Here is a 25,807-nt window from a genome sequence, read left to right on the forward strand (position 1 = left end):
AGTTCATGTCTCACGTCTTCCATTGTTTTGTTAAGTTATAGTTTTTCTTAATTGTTTACACACAAATTCTGGTAGTTGAGACACAATGACCACAACATGTAACTCATTTACCAACTCCCTGACCTTGTCATTCAGCGTGACTTGGTTTTTGGACCCTTTTAAAAAAAGTTAATTTTATTATTATTATTACTATTATTATTATATTTTATCTATTTTCTGTAGATACAGAATTTGCAAAAATATTTTTCACTATCCATTACTGTAGGGTTGTTTAAGCAGCTGTGTGTCATGAACTCCCCCTGCTGGATCTACACAAGCACAACACCAATCAAGGCCTGATCTATCCTGTAAAAACAAAACATCAGAACAGTGACATAAATCTCTACACACAGGACTCAGTTTTACAAAACTCTCCATAACCCCAAAACACAACTGTACTTATTGAAAAATCCTATGTACTAAACCCTCTGTAATTTTGTTTCCCTTAATTAGAATGAAATGAAACTTGGCAGAGATAATGTACACAAGCTTAGCTACAGCTTGATATAACTTGTTTTTCATTTCATTACATTTTCAACAGTCAAGAAAAAAATTGTTCATTTTTGCTGTTTGCCATTTTAATTTACAAAGAGCCAGAGGTACACAAACTAACACTTACACATCTGAGCAAATCTCCCAGGTGTTCCCTTTGATTATGACACCAAAATTATTCAAATACACCCTGTAGATGCTGAGATATACTGTATTCATTTTGGGCATGCCATTTTCAATCTAATGCCTTAAACTTTTCAGTTTTTTAGGAAATAATTTCAGTCAGGTGCAAGACAGAAAGTAAAAAATATAAAGTACACAAACGTAATGCTGGTAGAGAGGTGTCAGAACTTACATTGCATCACAATTTGTGGTGTATGTTTGTGTGTATCCACAGACCAGTGTTATGGCTGTTATGTGATTAGGTGATTATTTTACTGTTGGAGGCCCAGAAAGCTGCTTCTTCCTCCTGCCATTGGTTCTTAATCTCTATAGTTGGTAGGGTGGTCCTGGTTCACATTTTCAGGATGTTATCAAAGCTTGAAATGCTGTTTATTCAGACTATGATCAGTGTTATTTACAATTCTCAAATATCTTGGCTGAGAGCTCCTCCAAATGCAAACACTGCTTCAGACAATTCCCTTCTGAGGAAAACTGTATTACAAGGAAGGAACATTTCTCTGGAACAGTGTCTTTATTTAAGGAGGACAAACTGCTTGGCCAGTTTAACCTAAGAGAGTTTTTATTAGAGGCAACACGTAATCCTTATTGATATAATAATACACTCCGCAAAAAAATAAAGGAAACACTAAAGTAACACATCCTGGATCTCAATTAATAAAATATTCCAGAATATCTTCATTCATGACATAACGGAATGCATCTAGAACAAAATAAAATTAAAGCTGCGTGAAGGAAAGCTTTGTGCTTTTATTAAATTTTGCTCTCCCTATGAACCAGGTATGAACTACACCATTAATTGAGGGGTGTTTTTGTCTTGATGGAATTAAATACTTTAACAAAGAGTCTGTGATATGCATTGAGAAGTGTAGTAAGTGTGGTGTATGTCTTTACATACACATAACTGTTACAATTACATCAGGTATGAAGTCCTTCTAAATTGGTTGTTTTCTAACAGGATGTCTCGACCCTGAGGGCATTCTTTGTGAGTCGTGATGTGAGCGAAGTTGTCCCATCACATGGATTAAATCTCAATTATTTACAGAAATAGTGATGATTGTTATTTATTCTTTCAGTTCAATGAGCCTAAGACATGCCCACCATGCCCAAAATGAAGTATGTTTGTTGAATATTCTTTTAAATTTGAGTTTAAGTTGAATCTCTGCTTGTGCTCCACTGCCACTTAGTAAATGCTCCCCTCACAAATATCAGGTGACCTGTGACCAGCTGAATGAAAAGGTCATTCAGCGTGACTTGCTTTTTGGACCCTTTCAAAAAGGTAATTTTATTATTATTATTATATTTTATCTATTTTCTGTAGATATTTGCAAGTACAGAATTTGCCAAAAATATTTTTCACTATCCATTACTGAAGGATTATTTAAGCAACTGTGTGTCATGAACTCCCCATGCTGGATCTACACAAGCACAACACCAGTCAAGGCCTGATCTATCCTCTAAAAACAAAACATCAGAACAGTGACATAAATCTCTACACACAGGACTCAGTTTTACAAAACTCATTATAACCCCAGAAGATAACTGTACGTATTGCCTGTAAATAAAAAAAAAGAATATGGATTAAAAACATTTCAGTGTTTTAGGAAATAATTTCTGTTATATGAGCAGGCGCAAGACAGATTGAAAATAATATAAAGTACTCAAAAGCAATGCTGGTTATAATAGAAAGGTGTCAGAACTTACATTGAATCACAATTTGTGTTGCATGTTTGTGTGTATCCACAGACCAGTGTTATGGCTGTTATGTATATAGTGATACCAGCTCCTGTTCCTAGTATTTTAGGTGATTATTTTACTGTTGGAGGCACAGAGAGCTGCTTTTTCCTTCTGCCAGTGGTTTTTATTCTCTATAGCTGGTAGGGTGGTCATGCATCACATTTTCAGGATGTTATTAAAGGTAGGGTAGGAGAATTTGAAAACTCAGTGAAAGTCAGCCAGATTTTAAAAGTAAACACACGCCCCTTTCTCTCGGAGCTTACCCTGAAGCCACACCTCCCAACCAGTCTGTGACTTCGGCCATCATGCACGTACCTCTCTGGTGCACGCAGAGCAGGAAAAGAGCAGCCAGCCAGCCAACTCTACGTGCAGGTGTGCCTATAGGATTGGCTGATGTTTTTTTGCGTTTTATAGCTTCTTCTTCGCGTTTTATAGCTTCGCCGAACTAATCGGTTGCTATCAGATTGTAAAGAGAAGTTACACTAATTTAACAAAAAGTGCATCAGAAGGAAATCTCCTACCCTACCTTTAAAGCTTGAAATGCTGTTTATACAGACTATGATCAGTGTTATTTACAATTCTCAAATATCTCGGCTGAGAGCTCCTCCAAATGCAAACACTGCTTCAGACAATTCCCTTCTGAGGAAAACTGTATTAAAAGGAAGGAACATTTCTCTAAAGAAGTGTCTTTATTCAAGAGGACGAACTGTTTGGCCAGTTTAACCTAAGAGAGTTTTTATTAGAGGCAACACATAATCCTTATTGATATAATAATACACTGCTCAAAAAAATAAAGGGAACACTAAAGTAACACATCCTGGATCTCAATGAATGAAATATTCCAGAATATCTTCATTCATGACATAGTGGAATACATTGAGAACAAACTAACATAACAATGATCAATGAAAATAAAACATTGTATCCCATGGAGGTCTGGATATTGAACCATACTCACAATAAAAGTGGAAAATCACATTACAGGCGGATCCAAGTGGAAATTCCTCAAGACAAGTCAAAATGAGGCTCAGTGTGTGTGGCCTCCATGTGCCTGTATGACCTTCCTACAACACCTGGGCATGATCCTGATGAGGTGGCAGATGCTCTCCTGAGGGATCTCCTCCCAGACCTGGATTAAAGCATCAGTCAACCCCTGGACAGTCTGTGGTGCAATGGTGGATGGAACGAGACATAATGTTCCAGATGTGCTCGATTGGATTAAGGTTTGGAGAACAGGCAGGCCGGTCCATAGCATCAATGCCTTTATCATGCAGGAACTGCTGACACACTTCAGCCACATGAGGCCTAGCATTGTCATGCTTCAGAGGGAAGCCAGGGCCCACTGCACCAGCATGTGGTCTCACAATGGGTCTGAGGATCTCATTCTGGTACCTAATGGCAGTCAGGGTACCTCTGGCTAGCACATGGAGGGCTGTGTGGACCTCTAAAGAAATGCCTCCTCACACCATTACTGACCCACCACCAGAACGGACATGCTGGAGGATGTTGCAGGCAGCAGAATGTTCTCCATGGCATCTCCAGACTCTGTCACATCTGTCGCATGTGCTTAGTGTGAACCTGCTCTCTCTCAGCTGTGAAGACCTTTAACGGTTTTAAAAATATATCAGATAAATATTTTTGACCTTTTAACTAACTTCAGTTCTAATCAAAAGTAGTGAAAAAATCATTTTCCCCCAGGATTTTAACCCTTTAATCACCAATTTTATAAGGGGTGGTGCAAATAAACAGAAAAAATGGCTCATTTTTAGTAGTAAAGGTGAATGTGGACTGGATTTTTTTTTAACCTTTATTACAGTCTTGGTCATGTCAAACATGAGTAAAAAATTGACTTTATTGCATTATTAGTTTTTGCACAGCACTGGATTTTCTTTTTTTTCTCCCTAATGTGTTGTTCGTGGCCATTTTTGTCCCATAGACTTCCATTATAACCACATTTTTTGACTGCACAGCCATGGCACTACATAATCATGCATTCTTCATTGTTGGTGGTTTACCCTGTTGGTAGGAGGTAAAATTTGTGATTTTTACAGTTAACAACTTAATGACCATATTAATAGGGTCATTAAGTTGTTAGTAAAAGTACAAATAACCAGCAAAATATATAAGTAAAATTAGAAGGGCTACATCAACAATCCTACTTAAGTAAAAGTCTTAAGTACTGACTTTTAAATGTACTTAAGGTATTAAAAGTAAAAGTACTCATGCACTGAATAAATATATTTGACTTTGTGTAGTTAATTCTCATTTTCAGTACTGAAGCAGCTATGGACAGGTCTGTGTGTCATGAGGCAGGCTGTGGCATCAAGTGAACAGAGGCTGCTAATAAAAAACAGGCATTCCGCATTTTTACTGTGTTAGTATTGCTGCTGTAGATTAATGTCATGATTCATGTTAATCAGACATTAATGGATGGATTTGTGTTAGCAGACAGTAGCTAACTAGTTAGCTAACTGAGCCAGAGCACCGGCATCATTACTGAGACACAGCTGGCAGCGTGACACCACCTCCATACAGAGTCTGACCTCACATCAGTCAGGCACAGCTGTATGAACACAACTGTATTCATAAATGTACTTGTAACTACAGACATTGTAAAATTTGTAGTGGAGTAGAAAGTACAGATATTAGCTGCAAAATATAATGGAGTAAAAGTATAAAGTATTCACAATTATTTTTACTTAAGTAAAGTGTAAATACATAAAAAGTTACTTAAGCACAGTAATGGAGTACAAATACTTAGTTACATTCCACCACTGTGAAGAACAAGACTAAACATGAACACAATGAACATAGCCAGCAGTACCTCAGTATCTGATTCCAAACAAGTCAAACAGGCTGCCAGATTCCAAATAGGTGCTTCAATAATAGGTGCTTCATCAATAGGTGCTGCTTGTTTAACCAAGAGACATGGAAGACAGTAAATACAAGGTTGTAAAAAACTATTATTGTTTGTTCACGTTACCATTGTTCCTACTAAAGGGGGCGGAATTCATTATTATCTCAGTATAAAATGTCACTGTATAGACCCTTGTTAACAGTGTCACTATTAGGGTGATAGCCAAAGCCCACAGTTGCAACAATGGAGTGGAGATTTGGGTGCTTGTGTCTCCTAACTTTGTCTTTTGCCAGTGATATTCAAGCCAGACATGGTAAGAATTTTAATGCTTTGAATTTACAGAATACCAATGCACAGACTATTGACTATTCTAAATATTGGTCTTTTACACATAACGTTTTACACGTTATTTATTCTAGTGGCAATTTATGTTCTCATTTTCCCTCTCCCAGTTCCCAACCATATGAGCAGCGTCTGCAGCAATTGGGGCAGAGGGCACTTCAAAACATTTGATGGTGATGTGTACCAGTTTCCTGGTAGGTGTGAATACAATCTTGTGCATGACTGCCGGGATCCTTACCCAAAGTTCTCGGTGAACATGAAGAGGACTGAAACTGAAATCAGTTATGTGGTGGTCATTGTCAATGAGGTTTCATTCCACCTAAAAAAAAGTGTGGTCACTAAGGGCAACATGCCGTGAGTTAAACCATACACAGCAGACATTTATTTAGTGGCTACAAATATGCAAAATTCATGTATGTGCATTATAATTGAAATTACTTTTTATTCCAGGGTCACACTACCATACTACAATCAAGGTGTACAAGTGAGAGAAGACTCTGTTTACACCAGGCTCCGGTCCAAAGTTGGCTTCACCGTCATGTGGAACAGAGAGGATGCAGTCATGGTAATAATTCAAAATATCCATTTCATTGGTTACCCTGTGAGTCAAGATGCTAAGTAGATGTTTGTATGTTCTGCCATATTGTGAACATTGAAATGCTGGGTTTATGGTACTAATTAAAAAAACTTACTTAAGAACCAGTCAAGAAAAATTGATAGCAGATGTTTTATTTACATTTCTACATTTTTAACAAATTTTAACTTAAAACTCTGAGTACCTTTAACAAAATAAATCCATCCATTCTCTGAACTTGTTAGTCCTACTACTACAGTACTTCAGTGTCTAAACCTAAAATGCATATCTTTGATATGTTAGAGGAACCATAAACAAAATCTGACTTTTTTTCAAGAATTTATTTCAAGTTCAATTTATATCAATAAAGTCAAATCAGTCTGCAGAAATCAGAAAGAACCACATATTAAATGTCTAAGTAATATAGTTTATGATTTAATATGTTAAATAACAAGATATCCCTTAGAGATAGGGTGAGAAGCTCAGTCACCCAAGAGGAGCTCGGAGTAGAGCCGCTGCTCCTCCACATCGAGAGGAGCCAGCTGAGGTGGCTCGGGCATCTGGTTCGGATGCCTCCTGGACGCCTCCCTGGGGAGGTGTTCCGGGCATGTCCCACTGGGAGGAGGCCCCGGGGAAGACCCAGGACGCGATGGAGAGACTATGTCTCTCGGCTGGCCTGGGAACGCCTCGGGATTCCCCCAGAGGGGCTGGAGGAAGTGTCTGGTGAGAGGGAAGTCTGGGTGTCCCTGCTTAGACTGCTGCCCCTGCGACCCGGCCCCGGATAAGCAGTGGAAGATGGATGGATGGATGGAAATAGCAAGATAATGAAATGAGGACTTTGCTGTGTTTTTAGGTGATACTTGATAATGAATTCGCCAACCGGACTTGTGGACTTTGTGGAGACTTCAATGGTGTCCCAATCCACAACGAGTTCATTTATAATGGTTTGTTAAAAATAATGTAATACATTTTTAATACAAATATCATATCCAGTCATCTGATGTATCTACAACTGTCTTATACAGGTCACCAAATGAGCTCCATTGAGTTTGGCAATAAACACCAAGTCCATAACATTAATGACGTCTGTCACCCCTATGAAGAGGAAGATGAAGATAAATCCCCTAAGGCTTTGAATGTGACAGATTTATGCAAGGAGTTTGTGAGTCTATACTGCAACTAGCTTTAGCTATAGAATTGATATGTGAATGTATGTAACTTGACCTCCTTCCTTTTTTAGCAAACCACCTGTAACCAGATGATGCTTTCGGACTCTTGGAGCTCTTGCATCAAGTTGATTGACCCTGAACCTTACATCCAGGCCTGTGTGCAGGACATGTGTGGCTGTACCAACAAGTCAAATGACTTTTGTGTCTGCAGCACACTGTCTGAGTTCTCCCGTCAGTGTTCTCATGCAGGAGGACAGCCTCCCAGCTGGAGGACTCCCAAGTTCTGTGGTAAGGTTTTGTGGTCTTTTTGTTTGGTTATCATTATCTAGTTATTGTTCCTTTTAGAGACTTGCTGTTGTTAGTAAATACTATTATTCACTGTCGATCCCCTTGTCCTTCTGTCTGTTCTAATTCTACCAGCTAAGCAGTGCCCAGTTAGCATGGTTTATGAAGAGAGTGGTTCACCTTGCATGGACACTTGCCTGTTTCCAGATGCAAGTTTAGGGTGTGAACACCACAACGTAGATGGCTGCTTCTGTCCCAAAGGTTAGTCTTTTTACCCTTTTTTTTCTTGCTGCATTGTTTTGTTTATAATTTATTAAGAAAATGTTCTCATTATGTGTTTGTAATAGGAACTGTATTTGATGATATTTCCAAGAAGGGCTGTGTTCCTCAAACTGACTGTCAATGCAAACACGGTGAAAGAATATATAACTCTGGTGAGGTTTACCAACAAGAAGGAAAAAATTGGTATGTCTCACAAAGTTAATGAGGAAATAAAGAAACATAATTATCATTCCAGTGTGTTGATGTGTTGTATCTTAAATCACTGGGGTGTGGGGTTCCAGCACATGTTTTGAGGGTAGATGGATCTGCGAGAGCTTTCAAGTGTCTGCAACATGTGCAGTTGAAGAGGGTTCACATATAACTACCTTTGATGGGAACATCTACACCTTCCATGGAAACTGTTACTACACCCTGGCCACAGTGAATCTGAAGGTGAATTTGTAATTTGTTTAAATAAATCAATCTGTACATTGTTTACAGATGTGAAAGTAGGGGGTTTCTCCTCTGTAGTAATCATTTAATTTTTCTTACACTATGCATGTTTCAGAATGATACACACCCAAAGTTTATTATCCTGGCTGAGCTGGTCCCATGTGCAGACCAAGAGTTTGATACATGCCTGAAGAGCCTTAAAATCGTGCTCAACAGCGACACAAACAATGTGAGTTTAATACTATAACCATTTCTTAAATTCACATTACTTGCAACACTCTAATGACCAGTTCTGTTTTTCTGAAGGCTTTAATGTTTACTTCAGATGGTGCAGTCAAGCAGGGTGTGCAAACTCTGGCATTGCCACACTACTCAGGTGGGTCAGATAATCAGAAACTAGGATCATCTTTTCTTTAAGAGGTGATCGAAAAATAACTTACTGGTTTTAAACGGCTTTTAACTCATAGGAAACATCAGTATAGTCAACGTTACATCCTTTCACATCTTCCTCCAAACCAACTTTGGGCTGCGAATTCAGGTCCAGCATGTGCCTGTTATGCAGGTCTACATCACCCTGGAACAGAGCTACAGCGCAACAACACGTGGTGAGTTTGACATGAGGTGGTAATATTAAGCTTTAGATTCATAATGTCAGGCGAAATAGGCATGCATTAAATTATCATTTGTTGGGATTTGCATTCTTCAGGTTTATGTGGGAACTACAACAACATTCTGTGTGATGACATGAAGACTCCTCAGGGCATTGTGGAAGGAACTGCAACAACCTTTAGTAACTCCTGGAAGGCTTCAGACACATGCAAGGACAGTGTGGAGAGGCTCATTGACCCCTGTTCTTTGAAAGTAGACAGTGGTAAAATGAATGTTATTCTCTGTGAATTGGATATACATCTTTAAACACAATACAAACATAATGATTATTCATTCACTTTTAGAGAAATACATCAAAGAGTGGTGTGGCTTACTGCAAAGCAAAAATAGTACTTTCGCACCATGCCATTCAGCTGTGGACCCTGAGTCCTACTACAAGGTACAACAAAGTCATTTGTCTTTTACTGGATGGGATGAGACTGTAATTTTCTAAATGTGTCTTTGCAGCGTTGTACTTATGCTAGCTGTACCTGTGAGAAGACCAAGGCTTGCCTGTGTGCTGTCTTTTTCTCCTATGCTCGAGCCTGTGCTACAAAGAGAGTGTTTTTGAAAGGCTGGGGAGAGAATGTGTGTGGTAAGAGTGTCTGTACAGTTGAGTAATAGCACTTTACTTCTTACTTAGTATTAAAGTCTTTGTCCACATTGTCCAAAACAGAGACATACACCAAGAGTTGCCCGGCCTCCCAGACCTTCTTTTACAGTCATAGATGCCAGTTGACTTGTAGGTCTCTGTCGTCAAATAAGCAGAGCTGCACTTCTGACTTCTTGCCTGTGGACGGCTGTTCCTGTGCCAAGGGTCACTATCTAAATGAAAATGGCATCTGTGTCCCCAAAGCAAAATGTTCCTGTTATTATAACGGGGACTACATTCAGCCAGGGGAGTCCACCAAAGATAAGCAGTGGTGAGTCAGCTCAGATCTTCAGATCAATTCTCACATTCTGCTGCATTTACAGACACATTTCAAGTCCCTTTGTGTGGCATCTTATATCTTTTAGTGTGTGCTCACATGGAGCTGTACATTGCCACTCTCAGGTCTTCACAAGTCAGTTTTTTTATTCAAACAGAAACATTTAAGTCATAACATGACTGCATCACATTAAATGTATATATCCTTGTTATTTGACTTTACAGCATGCAATTCTCCAAAAGTTTTCTTCAACTGCTCTACTGTGGATTCAAAGAAGCCTGGATGTAGTCGATCTTGTTTAAATCTGTACAATTATTATTGTGTAAGTTGTTTTTGCAGCTGTCTTATTTGACATCTCACTCCTATAATTTTACACCTTATACACTACACAATTTTCTTTTTGCCATCATCAGTATCAGTGGTTATTTCCCCTTTTAGGATTTTTTTAAAATCTCTGTTACTATCTCCAGGACGCTACTAAGTGTGAATTTGGATGTCGGTGTCCTGATAACCTCCTCGATGATGGCAAAGGGTCCTGTGTGGAACAAAATAAATGTCCATGTCAGCATAATGGCCAAAGATTTGAATCTGGAGAACAGATTCTCAACCAATGCAACAACTGGTATGAAGCTCTTTTGATGTGACATTATATAAATGATGAACACAAATTCAGTTATTTTAAATTTCCCTTGATTCTTTGTTAAATTAGCACCTGCACATCTGGGAAATGGGAGTGTACTAACAAAACATGTCCAAGAACTTGCATTATTTATGGAAGTGGACACTACACTACATTTGACCAGCAAACATATGGATTTAATGGAGTTTGTTCCTATGTTGCTGTCAAGGTAATTAATGGCATGTTATAGTTATTCATATTACTCGTGTACTCAGTTTAAACAGAAATCTATGAACATAAATCATAATGTGTGTTTTTCCATTGCCACCAAATAGCTAAATGTTATAGCAGTTCAATCTCAAATATTATGGGTTTAAGTGTGACTTAAACAACAGTCTTCTCTGATGTTTATAAAACTAACATGTTTGATGAACCTCTCTCTTTTAAGAACACATGTGGCAATAAAACAGTAGACAGCAACTTTGGTGTCATCACAGAAAATGTACCATGTGGATCTACTGGCACCACATGCTCCAAAACCGTCACAATCCAGCTCGGGGTAAGACCTCATACCTCAAACTGCTAAAATTTCTGTGTATAACATTTTGAAACGAATAAATTGTTTGCACACTTTTGGTCAGGGGGAACATTATATTAGTCATATGTATATTGTCTTGTCTCATATGTATATGTCTTGTACATATGTCAAATGTACATGCATATTGTATATTGTACATATAAATTTAAAATACAACTGATCTTGACTCTTTGTTACATTACAGCGAATGGAAATCAAGCTGTCAAAGGGTAAACATGAAGTGCAGGATCTGGGACATGGCCCCAACATTTCATACAGTATAAGGACAGTTGGCATGTATCTGGTCATAGAATCTGCCATTGGTATGGCAGTGATGTGGGATCACAAAACAACAGTTCGCATCCTGCTGGAACCACAGCACAGAGTGAGTTGCACACCTTTCACTCCATTTTGTCACAGCATGATATTGTTTTCATATGTCATGCCATGTTTCGGTCATTACTGCTGTAATATTGAGGCACTTATTACAATGTAATGCAGTTAAATATTGTGGATGCCAACATGATAAAAGTTTTAACAGTGATTCTTTTATTTGGCTGTGCAGGGAGAGGTATGTGGCCTGTGTGGAAATTTTGATGGTGATGGACAGAATGACTTCACCACCCAGGGTCAGCTGGTAGTCAGCAGTGTGTTTGAATTTGCAAACAGTTGGAAAGTGTCCAGCTTTTGTCCAGGTGTAAAATATGTTAACCCATGTGAGGCAACACCCAATCGACATACCTGGGCAAAAACGATGTGTAGCATTATAACTGGAGAAACATTCAAAGAATGCCACCTTAAGGTAAACTAAGCTGAGTTAACTCTCACAGTTAAAAACATTGCACAGATTGTGAATAATGCATCATCACTTTTGAATGAACAAACAGGTTGATCCTGTTCCATTTTATGAAAACTGTGTGAAAGACTCTTGTGCCTGCGACACTGGAGGAGACTGTGAGTGTTTCTGCACAGCAGTGGCAGCTTATGCACAAGCTTGTAATGAGGCTGGTGTCAGCATTCAATGGAGAACTCCAGACATCTGTCGTAAGTAAAATGTTGTGTTCTTGCAAATAGAAATGAGGGTTTTTAACTATTTTTTTGATTCTCCAAGATCAATGTGCCGCCTGTTAGTTAGTCCTCTCCATGTGCAATGAATCAAAATGACCTCTACTAGTGAATATGGCTTTTATAACTTAACATATATATAACATAACTTAACTTCAAGTTTACAGTTTATTTCATGAAATAATCTGCATCCTAAGTGTCCACCCTCCTTTTTTCTCTCAGCATCTGTGCTGAACTCTAATTTCTCTTTCATTGTTTTTCTTTTTTTCACCACATGAAATTTCATACATCTGAACCCTTCTGAACCCTGAACCCTTTTCAAATAATGTGTATCAATATATACATATTGATGCAAGTAAAGTTAGGGGGTTGACCTGGTAGGTGTATATAGTTATTTAAGGATTTAACTATTCTCTTTGTAACAGAGAGTCGATCTGTTACAATGAGAATAGTTAAATCCTTAAATAACTATATACACCTACCAGGTCAACCCCCTAACTTTACTTGCATCAATATGTATATATTGATACACATTATTTGAAAGCTATCTTGGATGTCAGTTAATAAATAAGTATAGAAATAAATAAAATAAAAATAATGACAATTAAGCATTTCTAAAATACTGTTAAAGTGGCATTATAGTGAATACCTGCATGTAATAACAAAGTAAATACATATAAAAAGGACAACAACAAAGGTACATTTAGGTGATAGACTACTAAAACATATAGAATAAAAAAGACAAGATATAAACATAACCACCTTCTCTAAGGAGAATTTTAAGTATGACGTGTCAGCAATTAATTTATACACACATTTTCATTTCTCCCTAGCTGTTTTTTGTGATTACTACAACGTCCCAGATGAATGCACATGGCACTACAGGATAAACCACCCACCTTGTTACAAGACCTGTTTGAACCCAGAAGGAAATGGTAACAACCCCCTACCAAACCTGGAGGGTAAGAGACTAAGAAATAACATACAGTGTCATCTTTCAGAAATGTGCAAATGAAAGGCGAACACTACTTTTACTTTCTGCTTGACTCCTATATATAAAAGATGGAATTTGCTTCAAATAATGTTCACTTTTCTGCAGTCTTGATGATGTTTCGTGATGTGCTTGTGCAGGCTGCTACCCTGAATGCCCCAAAGACAAGCCCATATTTGATGAAACTTCCAAAACATGTGTGGTGTGCTGTCATCCACCTTGTACAACACCTGAACCACCACAGTGTGGAATATCATCAACTACAACCACAACTGAAACACCAACTACAACACGTTCTACAACACCGTCAACTGTGTCTACAACCACGACTGAAACACCAACTACAACACGTTCTACAACACCGTCAACTGTGTCTACAACCATGACTGAAACGCCAACTACAACCACACCATCTACAGCACTGTCAACTGTTTCTACTAATACAACTGCAACACCAACTACAACCACACGTTCTACAACATCATCAACTGTGTCTACAACCACAACTGAAACCCCAACTACAACCACACGTTCTACAACACCGTCAACTGTGTCTACAACCACGACTGAAACACCACCTACAACCACACAGTCTACGACACCGTCAACTGTGTCTACAACTACAACTGAATCACCAACTACGACCACACAGTCTATAACACCATCAACTGTGTCTACAACCACAACTGAAACCCCAACTACAACCACACATTCTACAACACCGTCAACTGTGTCTACAACTACAACCACGCGTTCTACAACACTGTCAACTGTGTCTACAACTACAACCACACGTTCCACAACACCATCAACTGTGTCTACAACTACAACTGCAACACCAAAAACAACCACACATTCTACAACACCTTCAACTGTGTCTACAGCCACAGCTGAAACACCAACTACAACCACACCATCTACAACACTGTCAACTGTGTCTACAACCACGACTAAAACACCAACTACAACCACACATTCTACAACACCGTCAACTGTGTCTACAACCACAGCTGGAACACCAACTGCAACCACACAGTCCACAACACCTTCAACTGGGTCTACAACCACAGCTGAAACACCAACTACAACCACACCATCTACAACACCGTCAACTGTGTCTACAACCATGACTGAAACGCCAACTACAACCACACCATCTACAGCACTGTCAACTGTTTCTACTAATACAACTGCAACACCAACTACAACCACACGTTCTACAACATCATCAACTGTGTCTACAACCACAACTGAAACCCCAACTACAACCACACGTTCTACAACACCGTCAACTGTGTCTACAACCACGACTGAAACACCACCTACAACCACACAGTCTACGACACCGTCAACTGTGTCTACAACTACAACTGAATCACCAACTACGACCACACAGTCTATAACACCATCAACTGTGTCTACAACCACAACTGAAACCCCAACTACAACCACACATTCTACAACACCGTCAACTGTGTCTACAACTACAACCACGCGTTCTACAACACTGTCAACTGTGTCTACAACTACAACCACACGTTCCACAACACCATCAACTGTGTCTACAACTACAACTGCAACACCAAAAACAACCACACATTCTACAACACCTTCAACTGTGTCTACAGCCACAGCTGAAACACCAACTACAACCACACCATCTACAACACTGTCAACTGTGTCTACAACCACGACTAAAACACCAACTACAACCACACATTCTACAACACCGTCAACTGTGTCTACAACCACAGCTGGAACACCAACTGCAACCACACAGTCCACAACACCTTCAACTGGGTCTACAACCACAGCTGAAACACCAACTACAACCACAACATCTACAACACTGTCAACTGTGTCTACAACCACGACTGAAACACCAACTACAACCACATATTCTACAACACCACCAACTGTGTCTACAACCACAGCTGAAACACCAACTGCAACCACACAGTCCACAACACCATCAACTGTTTCTACTAATACAACTGCAACACCAACTACAACCACACATTCTACGTCATCAACTGTGTCTACAACCACAACTGAAACCCCAACTACAACCACACGTTCTACAACACCGTCAACTGTGTCTACAACCACGACTGAAACACCAACTACAACCTCACAGTCTACAACACCGTCAACTGTGTCTACAACTACAACTGAATCACCAACTACAACCACACAGTCTATAACACCATCAACTGTGTCTACAACCACAGCTGAAACACCAACTACAACCACACATACTACAACACCGTCAACTGTGTCTACAACCACAGCTGGAACACCAACTGCAACCACACAGTCCACAACACCTTCAACTGGGTCTACAACCACAGCTGAAACACCAACTACAACCACACCATCTACAACACTGTCAACCGTGTCTACAACCACAACTGAAACCCCAACTACAACCACACATTCTACAACACCGTCAACTGTGTCTACAACCACGACTGAAACACCACCTACAACCACACAGTCTACGACACCGTCAACTGTGTCTACAACTACAACTGAATCACCAACTACAACCACACAGTCTATAACACCATCAACTGTGTCTACAACCACAACTGAAACCCCAACTACAACAACACATTCTACAACACCGTCAACTGTGTCTACAACTACAACCACGCGTTCTACAACACCATCAACTGTGTCTACAACTACAACCACACGTTCCACAACACCATCAACTGTGTCTACAACTACAACTGCAACACCAACTACAACCACACATTCTACAACACCTTCAACTGTGTCTACAACCACAGCTGAAACACCAACTACAACCACACATTCTACAACACCGTCAACTGTGTCTACAACTACAACCACGCGTTCTACAACACCATCAACTGTGTCTACAACTACGCGTTCTACAACACCATCAACTGTGTCTACAACTACAACCACACGTTCCACAACACCATCAAATGTGTCTACAACTACAACTGCAACACCAACTACAACCACACATTCTACAACACCTTCAACTGTGTCTACAGCCACAGCTGAAACACCAACTACAACCACACCATCTACAACACTGTCAACTGTGTCTACAACCACGACTAAAACACCAACTACAACCACACATTTTACAACACCGTCAACTGTGTCTACAACCACAGCTGGAACACCAACTGCAACCACACAGTCCACAACACCTTCAACTGGGTCTACAACCACAGCTGAAACACCAACTACAACCACAACATCTACAACACTGTCAACTGTGTCTACAACCACGACTGAAACACCAACTACAACCACATATTCTACAACACCACCAACTGTGTCTACAACCACAGCTGAAACACCAACTGCAACCACACAGTCCACAACACCATCAACTGTGTCTACAACTACAACTGAAACGCCAACTACAACCACACCATCTACAACACTGTCAACTGTTTCTACTAATACAACTGCAACACCAACTACAACCACACATTCTACGTCATCAACTGTGTCTACAACCACAACTGAAACCCCAACTACAATCACACGTTCTACAACACCGTCAACTGTGTCTACAACCACGACTGAAACACCAACTACAACCTCACAGTCTACAACACCGTCAACTGTGTCTACAACTACAACTGAATCACCAACTACAACCACACAGTCTATAACACCATCAACTGTGTCTACAACCACAGCTGAAACACCAACTACAACCACACGTACTACAACACCGTCAACTGTGTCTACAACCACAGCTGGAACACCAACTGCAACCACACAGTCCACAACACCATCAACTGTGTCTACAACCACGACTGAGACACCAACTACAACCACACATTCTACAACACCGTCAACTGTGTCTACAGCCACAGCTGAAACACCAACTACAACCACACCATCTACAACACTGTCAACTGTGTCTACAACCACGACTAAAACACCAACTACAACCACACATTCTACAACACCGTCAACTGTGTCTACAACCACAGCTGGAACACCAACTGCAACCACACAGTCCACAACACCTTCAACTGGGTCTACAACCACAGCTGAAACACCAACTACAACCACACCATCTACAACACCGTCAACTGTGTCTACAACCATGACTGAAACGCCAACTACAACCACACCATCTACAGCACTGTCAACTGTTTCTACTAATACAACTGCAACACCAACTACAACCACACGTTCTACAACATCATCAACTGTGTCTACAACCACAACTGAAACCCCAACTACAACCACACGTTCTACAACACCGTCAACTGTGTCTACAACCACGACTGAAACACCACCTACAACCACACAGTCTACGACACCGTCAACTGTGTCTACAACTACAACTGAATCACCAACTACGACCACACAGTCTATAACACCATCAACTGTGTCTACAACCACAACTGAAACCCCAACTACAACCACACATTCTACAACACCGTCAACTGTGTCTACAACTACAACCACGCGTTCTACAACACTGTCAACTGTGTCTACAACTACAACCACACGTTCCACAACACCATCAACTGTGTCTACAACTACAACTGCAACACCAAAAACAACCACACATTCTACAACACCTTCAACTGTGTCTACAGCCACAGCTGAAACACCAACTACAACCACACCATCTACAACACTGTCAACTGTGTCTACAACCACGACTAAAACACCAACTACAACCACACATTCTACAACACCGTCAACTGTGTCTACAACCACAGCTGGAACACCAACTGCAACCACACAGTCCACAACACCTTCAACTGGGTCTACAACCACAGCTGAAACACCAACTACAACCACAACATCTACAACACTGTCAACTGTGTCTACAACCACGACTGAAACACCAACTACAACCACATATTCTACAACACCACCAACTGTGTCTACAACCACAGCTGAAACACCAACTGCAACCACACAGTCCACAACACCATCAACTGTTTCTACTAATACAACTGCAACACCAACTACAACCACACATTCTACGTCATCAACTGTGTCTACAACCACAACTGAAACCCCAACTACAACCACACGTTCTACAACACCGTCAACTGTGTCTACAACCACGACTGAAACACCAACTACAACCTCACAGTCTACAACACCGTCAACTGTGTCTACAACTACAACTGAATCACCAACTACAACCACACAGTCTATAACACCATCAACTGTGTCTACAACCACAGCTGAAACACCAACTACAACCACACATACTACAACACCGTCAACTGTGTCTACAACCACAGCTGGAACACCAACTGCAACCACACAGTCCACAACACCTTCAACTGGGTCTACAACCACAGCTGAAACACCAACTACAACCACACCATCTACAACACTGTCAACCGTGTCTACAACCACAACTGAAACCCCAACTACAACCACACATTCTACAACACCGTCAACTGTGTCTACAACCACGACTGAAACACCACCTACAACCACACAGTCTACGACACCGTCAACTGTGTCTACAACTACAACTGAATCACCAACTACAACCACACAGTCTATAACACCATCAACTGTGTCTACAACCACAACTGAAACCCCAACTACAACAACACATTCTACAACACCGTCAACTGTGTCTACAACTACAACCACGCGTTCTACAACACCATCAACTGTGTCTACAACTACAACCACACGTTCCACAACACCATCAACTGTGTCTACAACTACAACTGCAACACCAACTACAACCACACATTCTACAACACCTTCAACTGTGTCTACAACCACAGCTGAAACACCAACTACAACCACACATTCTACAACACCGTCAACTGTGTCTACAACTACAACCACGCGTTCTACAACACCATCAACTGTGTCTACAACTACGCGTTCTACAACACCATCAACTGTGTCTACAACTACAACCACACGTTCCACAACACCATCAAATGTGTCTACAACTACAACTGCAACACCAACTACAACCACACATTCTACAACACCTTCAACTGTGTCTACAGCCACAGCTGAAACACCAACTACAACCACACCATCTACAACACTGTCAACTGTGTCTACAACCACGACTAAAACACCAACTACAACCACACATTTTACAACACCGTCAACTGTGTCTACAACCACAGCTGGAACACCAACTGCAACCACACAGTCCACAACACCTTCAACTGGGTCTACAACCACAGCTGAAACACCAACTACAACCACAACATCTACAACACTGTCAACTGTGTCTACAACCACGACTGAAACACCAACTACAACCACATATTCTACAACACCACCAACTGTGTCTACAACCACAGCTGAAACACCAACTGCAACCACACAGTCCACAACACCATCAACTGTGTCTACAACTACAACTGAAACGCCAACTACAACCACACCATCTACAACACTGTCAACTGTTTCTACTAATACAACTGCAACACCAACTACAACCACACATTCTACGTCATCAACTGTGTCTACAACCACAACTGAAACCCCAACTACAATCACACGTTCTACAACACCGTCAACTGTGTCTACAACCACGACTGAAACACCAACTACAACCTCACAGTCTACAACACCGTCAACTGTGTCTACAACCACAGCTGAAACACCAACTACAACCACACGTACTACAACACCGTCAACTGTGTCTACAACCACAGCTGGAACACCAACTGCAACCACACAGTCCACAACACCATCAACTGTGTCTACAACCACGACTGAGACACCAACTACAACCACACATTCTACAACACCGTCAACTGTGTCTACAACCACAACTGAAACAACAACTACAACCACACGTTCTACAACACCGTCAACTGTGTCTACAACCTCGACTAAAACACCAACTACAACCACACAGTCCACAACACCATCAACTGTGTCTACAACTACAACCACACGTTCTACAACACCATCAACTGTGTCTACAACTACAACTGCAACACCAACTACACCAGTACGTTCTACAACACCTTCAACTATGTCTACAACCACAGCTGAAACACCAACTACAACCACACAGTCCACAACACCATCAACTGTGTCTACAACTACAACCACACGTTCTACAACACCATCAACCGTGTCTACTACCACAACTGCAACACCAACTACAACCACACGTTCTACAACACCTTCAAATGTGTCTACAACCACAGCTGAAACACCAACTGCAACCACACAGTCCACAACACCATCAACTGTGTCTACAACTACAACCACACGTTCTACAACACCATCAACTGTGTCTACAACCACGACTGAGACACCAACTACAACCACACATTCTACAACACCGTCAACTGTGTCTACAACCACAACTGAAACAACAACTACAACCACACGTTCTACAACACCGTCAACTGTGTCTACAACCTCGACTAAAACACCAACTACAACCACACAGTCCACAACACCATCAACTGTGTCTACAACTACAACCACACGTTCTACAACACCATCAACTGTGTCTACAACTACAACTGCAACACCAACTACACCAGTACGTTCTACAACACCTTCAACTATGTCTACAACCACAGCTGAAACACCAACTACAACCACACAGTCCACAACACCATCAACTGTGTCTACAACTACAACCACACGTTCTACAACACCATCAACCGTGTCTACTACCACAACTGCAACACCAACTACAACCACACGTTCTACAACACCTTCAAATGTGTCTACAACCACAGCTGAAACACCAACTGCAACCACACAGTCCACAACACCATCAACTGTGTCTACAACTACAACCACACGTTCTACAACACCATCAACTGTGTCTACAACTACAACTGCAACACCAACTACACCAACACGTTCTACAACACCTTCAACTATGTCTACAACCACAGCTGAAATACCAACTACAACCACACGTTCTAGGCCATCAACTGTGTCTACAACCTCGACTAAAACACCAACTACAACCACACAGTCCACAACACTATCAACTGTGTCTACAACTACAACCACGCGTTCTACAACACCATCAACTGTGTCTACAACTACAACTGCAACACCAACTACAACAACACGGTTTACAACACCGTCAACTGTGTCTACAACCACAACTGAAACACCAACTACAACGAAGCGTTCTACAACACCGTCAACTGTGTCTACAACTACGACTGAATCACCAACTAAAACGACACGTTCTACAACACCTTCAGCTGTGTTTACAACTACAACTGAAACACCAACAACAACCACACGTTCTACAACATCATCAACTGTGTCTACAACTACAACTGCAACAACAACTACAACCACACGTTCTACAACACCTTCAACTATGTCTACAACCACAACTGAAACACCAACTACAACCACACAGTCCACAAAACCATCAACTGTGTCTACAACTACAACCACACGTTCTACAACACCATCAACTGTGTCTACAACCACGACTGCAACACCAACTACAACCACACGTTCTACAACACCTTCAAATGTGTCTACAACCACAGCTGAAACACCAACTACAACCACACCATCTACAACACTGTCAACTATGTCTACAACCACGACTGAGACACAAACTACAACTATACATTCTACAACACTGTCAACTGTGTCTACAACTACAACTGCAACACCAACTACAACCACACGTTCTACAACACCTTCAACTGTGTCTACAACCACAGCTGAAACACCAACTGCAACCACACAGTCCACAACACCATCAACTGTGTCTACAACCACGACTGAGACACCAACTACAACCACACGTTCTACAACACCGTCAACTGTGTCTACAACCACAGCTGAGACACCAACTGCAACCACACAGTCCACAACACCATCAACTGTGTCTACAACCACGACTGAGACACCAACTACAACCACACATTCTACAACACCGTCAACTGTGTCTACAACTACAACTGAAACACCAACTACAACGACACGGTTTACAACACTGTCAACTGTGTCTACAACTACAACTGAAACACCAACTACAACCACACATTCTACAACACCGTCAACTGTGTCTACAACTACAACTGAAACACCAACTACAATGACACGTTCTACAACACCTTCAACTGTGTCTACAACTACAACCACACATTCTACAACACCGTCAACTGTGTCTACAACCACGACTAAAACACCAATTACAACCACACAGTCCACAACACCATTAACTGTGTCTACAACTACAACCACAAGTTCTACAACACCTTTAACTGTGTCTACAACCACAGCTGAAACACCAACTACAACCACACATTCTACAACACCGTCAACTGTGTCTACAACCACAGCTGAAACACCAACTGCAACCACACAGTCTACAACACCATCAACTATGTCTACAACCACAGCTGAAACACCAACTGCAACCACACAGTCCACAACACCATCAACTGTGTCTACAACTACAACTGCAACACCAACTACAACCACACGTTCTACAACACCTTTAACTGTGTCTACAACCACAGCTGAAACACCAACTACAACCACACATTCTACAACACCTTCAACTATGTCTACAACAACTGAAACACCAACTACAACCACACGGTCTGCAACACCATCAACTGTGTCTACAACTACGACTGAAACACCAACTACAACAACACAGTTTACAACACCATCAACGGTGTCTACAACTACAACTGAAACAACTAAAACCACACATTCTACAAAACCGTCAACTGTGTCTACAACTACAACTGAAACAACAACTAAAACCACACATTCTACAAAACCGTCAACTGTGTCTACAACTATGACTGAAACACCAACTACAACAACACGGTTTACAACACCGTCAACTGTGTCTACAACTACAACCACACGTTCTACAACACCATCAACTGTGTCTTCAACTACAACTGTAATACCAACTACAACCACACGTTCTACAACACTGTCAACTGTGTCTACAAACGTGACTGAAACACCAACTACAACCACAGTTGAAACACCAACTGCAACCACACAGTCCACAACACCATCAACTGTGTCTACAACTACGACTGAATCACCAACTACAACCACACAGTCTACAACACCATCAACTGTGTCTACAACTACGACTGAATCACCAACTACAACCACACAGTCTACAACACCGTCAACTGTGTCTACAACTACAACCACACGTTCTACAACACCATCAACTGTGTCTTCAACTACAACTGCAATACCAACTACAACCACACGTTCTACAACACTGTCAACTGTGTCTACAAACGCGACTGAAACACCAACTACAACCACAGCTGAAACACCAACTGCAACCACACAGTCCACAACACCATCAACTGTGTCTACAACCATGACTGAGACACCAACTACAACCACACATTCTACAACACCGTCAACTGTGTCTACAACTACAACTGAAACACCAACTACAACCAAACAGTCTACAACACCATCAACTGTGTCTACAACTACAACTGAAATACCAACTACGACACGTTCTACAACACCTTCAACTGTGTTTACAACTACAACTGAAACACCAACAACAACCACACGTTCTACAACATCATCAACTGTGTCTACAACTGCAACACCAACTACAACCACACGTTCTACAACACCTTCAACTATGTCTACAACCACAGCTGAAACACCAACTACAACAACACGGTTTACAACACCGTCAACTTTGTCTACAACCACAACTGAAACACCAACTACAACCACACGTTCTACAACGCCATCAACTGTGTCTACAACCACAACTGTAACCCCAACTACAACCACAAGTTCTACAACACCGTCAACTGCGTCTACAACTACGACTGAATCACCAACTACAACCACACAGTCTACAACACCATCAACTGTGTCTACAACTACAACTGAAACACCAACTACAACCACACGTTCTACAACACCGTCAACTGTGTCTACAACTACAACTGCAACACCAACTACAACCACACGTTCTACAACACCGTCAACTGTGTCTACAACCACAGCTGAAACACCAACTGCAACCACACAGTCCACAACACCATCAACTGTGTCTACATCTACAACAACACGGTTTACAACACCTTCAACTATGTCTACAACCACAGCTGAAACACTAACTACAACCACACCATTTACAACATCATCAACTGTGTCTACAACTGCAACACCAACTACAACCACACGTTCTACAACACCTTCAACTATGTCTACAACCACAGCTGAAACACCAACTACAACAACACGGTTTACAACACCGTCAACTTTGTCTACAACCACAACTGAAACACCAACTACAACCGCACATTCTAAAACACCGTCAACTGTGTCTACAACTACAACTGGAACACCAACTACAACCACACATTCTACAACACCATCAACTGTGTCTACAACTACGACCGAAACACCAACTACAACAACACGGTTTACAACACCGTCAACTGTGTCTACAACCACAACTGAAACAACTACAACCACACGTTCTACAACACCGTCAACTGGGTCTACAACTACGACTGAATCACCAACTACAACCACACAGTCTACAACACCATCAACTGTGTCTACAACTACAACTGAAACACCAACTACAACCACACGTTCTACAACACCGTCAACTGTGTCTACAACTATGACTGAAACACCAACTACAACAACACGGTTTACAACACCGTCAACTGTGTCTACAACCACAACTGAAACAACAGCGACAACCACACATTCTACAATGCCATCAACTGTGTCTACAACCACAACTGAAACACCAACTACAACCACACAGTCCACAACACCATCAACTGTGTCTACAACTACAACTGCAACACCAACTACAACCACACGTTCTACAACACCATTAACTGTGTCTACAATCACGACTAAAACACCAACTACAACCACACATTCCACAACACCATCAACTGTGTCTACAACTACAACTGCAACACCAACTACAACCACACGTTCTACAACACCGTCAACTGTGTCTACAACCACAGCTGAAACACCAACTGCAACCACACAGTCCACAACACCGTCAACTGTGTCTACAACTACGACTGAATCACCAACTACAACCACACAGTCTACGCCATCAACTGTGTCTACAACCACAACTGAAACCCCAACTACAACCACACGTTCTACAACACCGTCAACTGTGTCTACAACCACGACTGAAACACCAACTACAACCACACATTCTACAACACTGTCAACTGTGTCTACAACTATGACTGAATCACCAACTACAACCACACAGTCTACAACACCATCAACTGTGTCTACAACTACGACTGAATCACCAACTACAACCACACAGTCTACAACACCGTCAACTGTGTCTACAACTACAACTGCAACACCAACTACAACCACAAGTTCTACAACACCTTCAACTGTGTTTACAACCACGACTGAGACACCAACTACAACCACACATTCTACAACACCGTCAACTGTGTCTACAACTACAACACCGACTACAACCCCACACTCCACAACACCATCAACTGTGTCTACAACCACGACTGAAACACCAACTACAACCACACAGTCCACAACCCTGTCAACTGTGACTACAACCACAACTGAAACTCCAACTACA

The 25,807-nt window shown here is 41.2% G+C and overlaps 3 protein-coding genes and 1 long non-coding RNA gene across 4 annotated transcripts; all 4 read left to right on the plus strand.

Moving 5' to 3' along the window:
* Positions 1-117: 117 nt before the first annotated feature.
* Positions 118-10,447, plus strand: LOC114451664 (mucin-2; the record flags this gene model as incomplete). The annotated part of the gene is given in 20 exon segments (XM_028430449.1): positions 118-136; positions 5,534-5,574; positions 5,576-5,618; positions 5,758-6,001; positions 6,098-6,212; positions 7,075-7,165; positions 7,247-7,383; positions 7,462-7,678; positions 7,811-7,936; positions 8,023-8,140; positions 8,239-8,389; positions 8,505-8,618; positions 8,696-8,765; positions 8,857-8,994; positions 9,096-9,260; positions 9,343-9,437; positions 9,506-9,632; positions 9,714-9,960; positions 10,055-10,101; positions 10,437-10,447. Coding segments are annotated over 20 exon segments (2,316 nt in total), but the record flags the coding sequence as incomplete, so codon positions are not given.
* Positions 10,448-10,511: 64 nt separating this feature from the next.
* LOC114451475 (uncharacterized) lies at positions 10,512-11,111 on the plus strand. The gene is made up of 3 exons (XR_003672200.1): positions 10,512-10,588; positions 10,676-10,814; positions 11,034-11,111. It is a non-coding gene; the product is annotated as an uncharacterized LOC114451475 (long non-coding RNA).
* Positions 11,112-11,370: 259 nt separating this feature from the next.
* On the plus strand, positions 11,371-14,292 carry LOC114451665 (mucin-2). The gene is made up of 6 exons (XM_028430451.1): positions 11,371-11,547; positions 11,728-11,964; positions 12,050-12,206; positions 13,061-13,189; positions 13,359-13,503; positions 14,229-14,292. Exons 1-6 carry the CDS (start codon positions 11,371-11,373, stop codon positions 14,290-14,292), a joined length of 909 nt encoding a protein of 302 aa, XP_028286252.1.
* A 3,034-nt stretch (positions 14,293-17,326) lies between these two features.
* LOC114451669 (cell wall protein DAN4-like) lies at positions 17,327-25,778 on the plus strand. Its single transcript, XM_028430455.1, has 6 exons — positions 17,327-17,665; positions 17,714-17,776; positions 22,349-22,468; positions 24,092-24,145; positions 25,418-25,521; positions 25,757-25,778. The coding sequence occupies exons 1-6, from the start codon at positions 17,327-17,329 to the stop codon at positions 25,776-25,778; spliced, it is 702 nt and encodes a 233-aa protein (XP_028286256.1).
* Positions 25,779-25,807: the final 29 nt, after the last annotated feature.

The sequence above is a fragment of the Parambassis ranga genome, chromosome 19 (genome assembly GCF_900634625.1).
Source record: "Parambassis ranga chromosome 19, fParRan2.1, whole genome shotgun sequence".
NCBI classification, from domain to species: Eukaryota; Metazoa; Chordata; class Actinopteri; family Ambassidae; genus Parambassis; species Parambassis ranga.

What these genes read in the sequence shown, in the direction of transcription:
- LOC114451669 (XM_028430455.1), top strand. Translation starts at nt 17,327, where the DNA reads ATGACTGAAACGCCAACTACAACCACACCATCTACAGCACTGTCAACT. An exon ending in CTGTGTCTACAACTACAACT is followed by an intron (nt 17,777 to 22,348) that starts GCAACACCAAAA and finishes ACAACACCGTCA; the next exon opens with ACTGTGTCTACAACCACGAC. An exon ending in CAACTGTGTCTACAACTACA is followed by an intron (nt 24,146 to 25,417) that starts ACTGCAACACCA and finishes ACAACACTGTCA; the next exon opens with ACTGTGTCTACAACTATGAC.
- LOC114451665 (XM_028430451.1), top strand. Translation starts at nt 11,371, where the DNA reads ATGGAAATCAAGCTGTCAAAGGGTAAACATGAAGTGCAGGATCTGGGA. An exon ending in GAGAACTCCAGACATCTGTC is followed by an intron (nt 12,207 to 13,060) that starts GTAAGTAAAATG and finishes ATTTCTCCCTAG; the next exon opens with CTGTTTTTTGTGATTACTAC. An exon ending in CCCCCTACCAAACCTGGAGG is followed by an intron (nt 13,190 to 13,358) that starts GTAAGAGACTAA and finishes GTGCTTGTGCAG; the next exon opens with GCTGCTACCCTGAATGCCCC.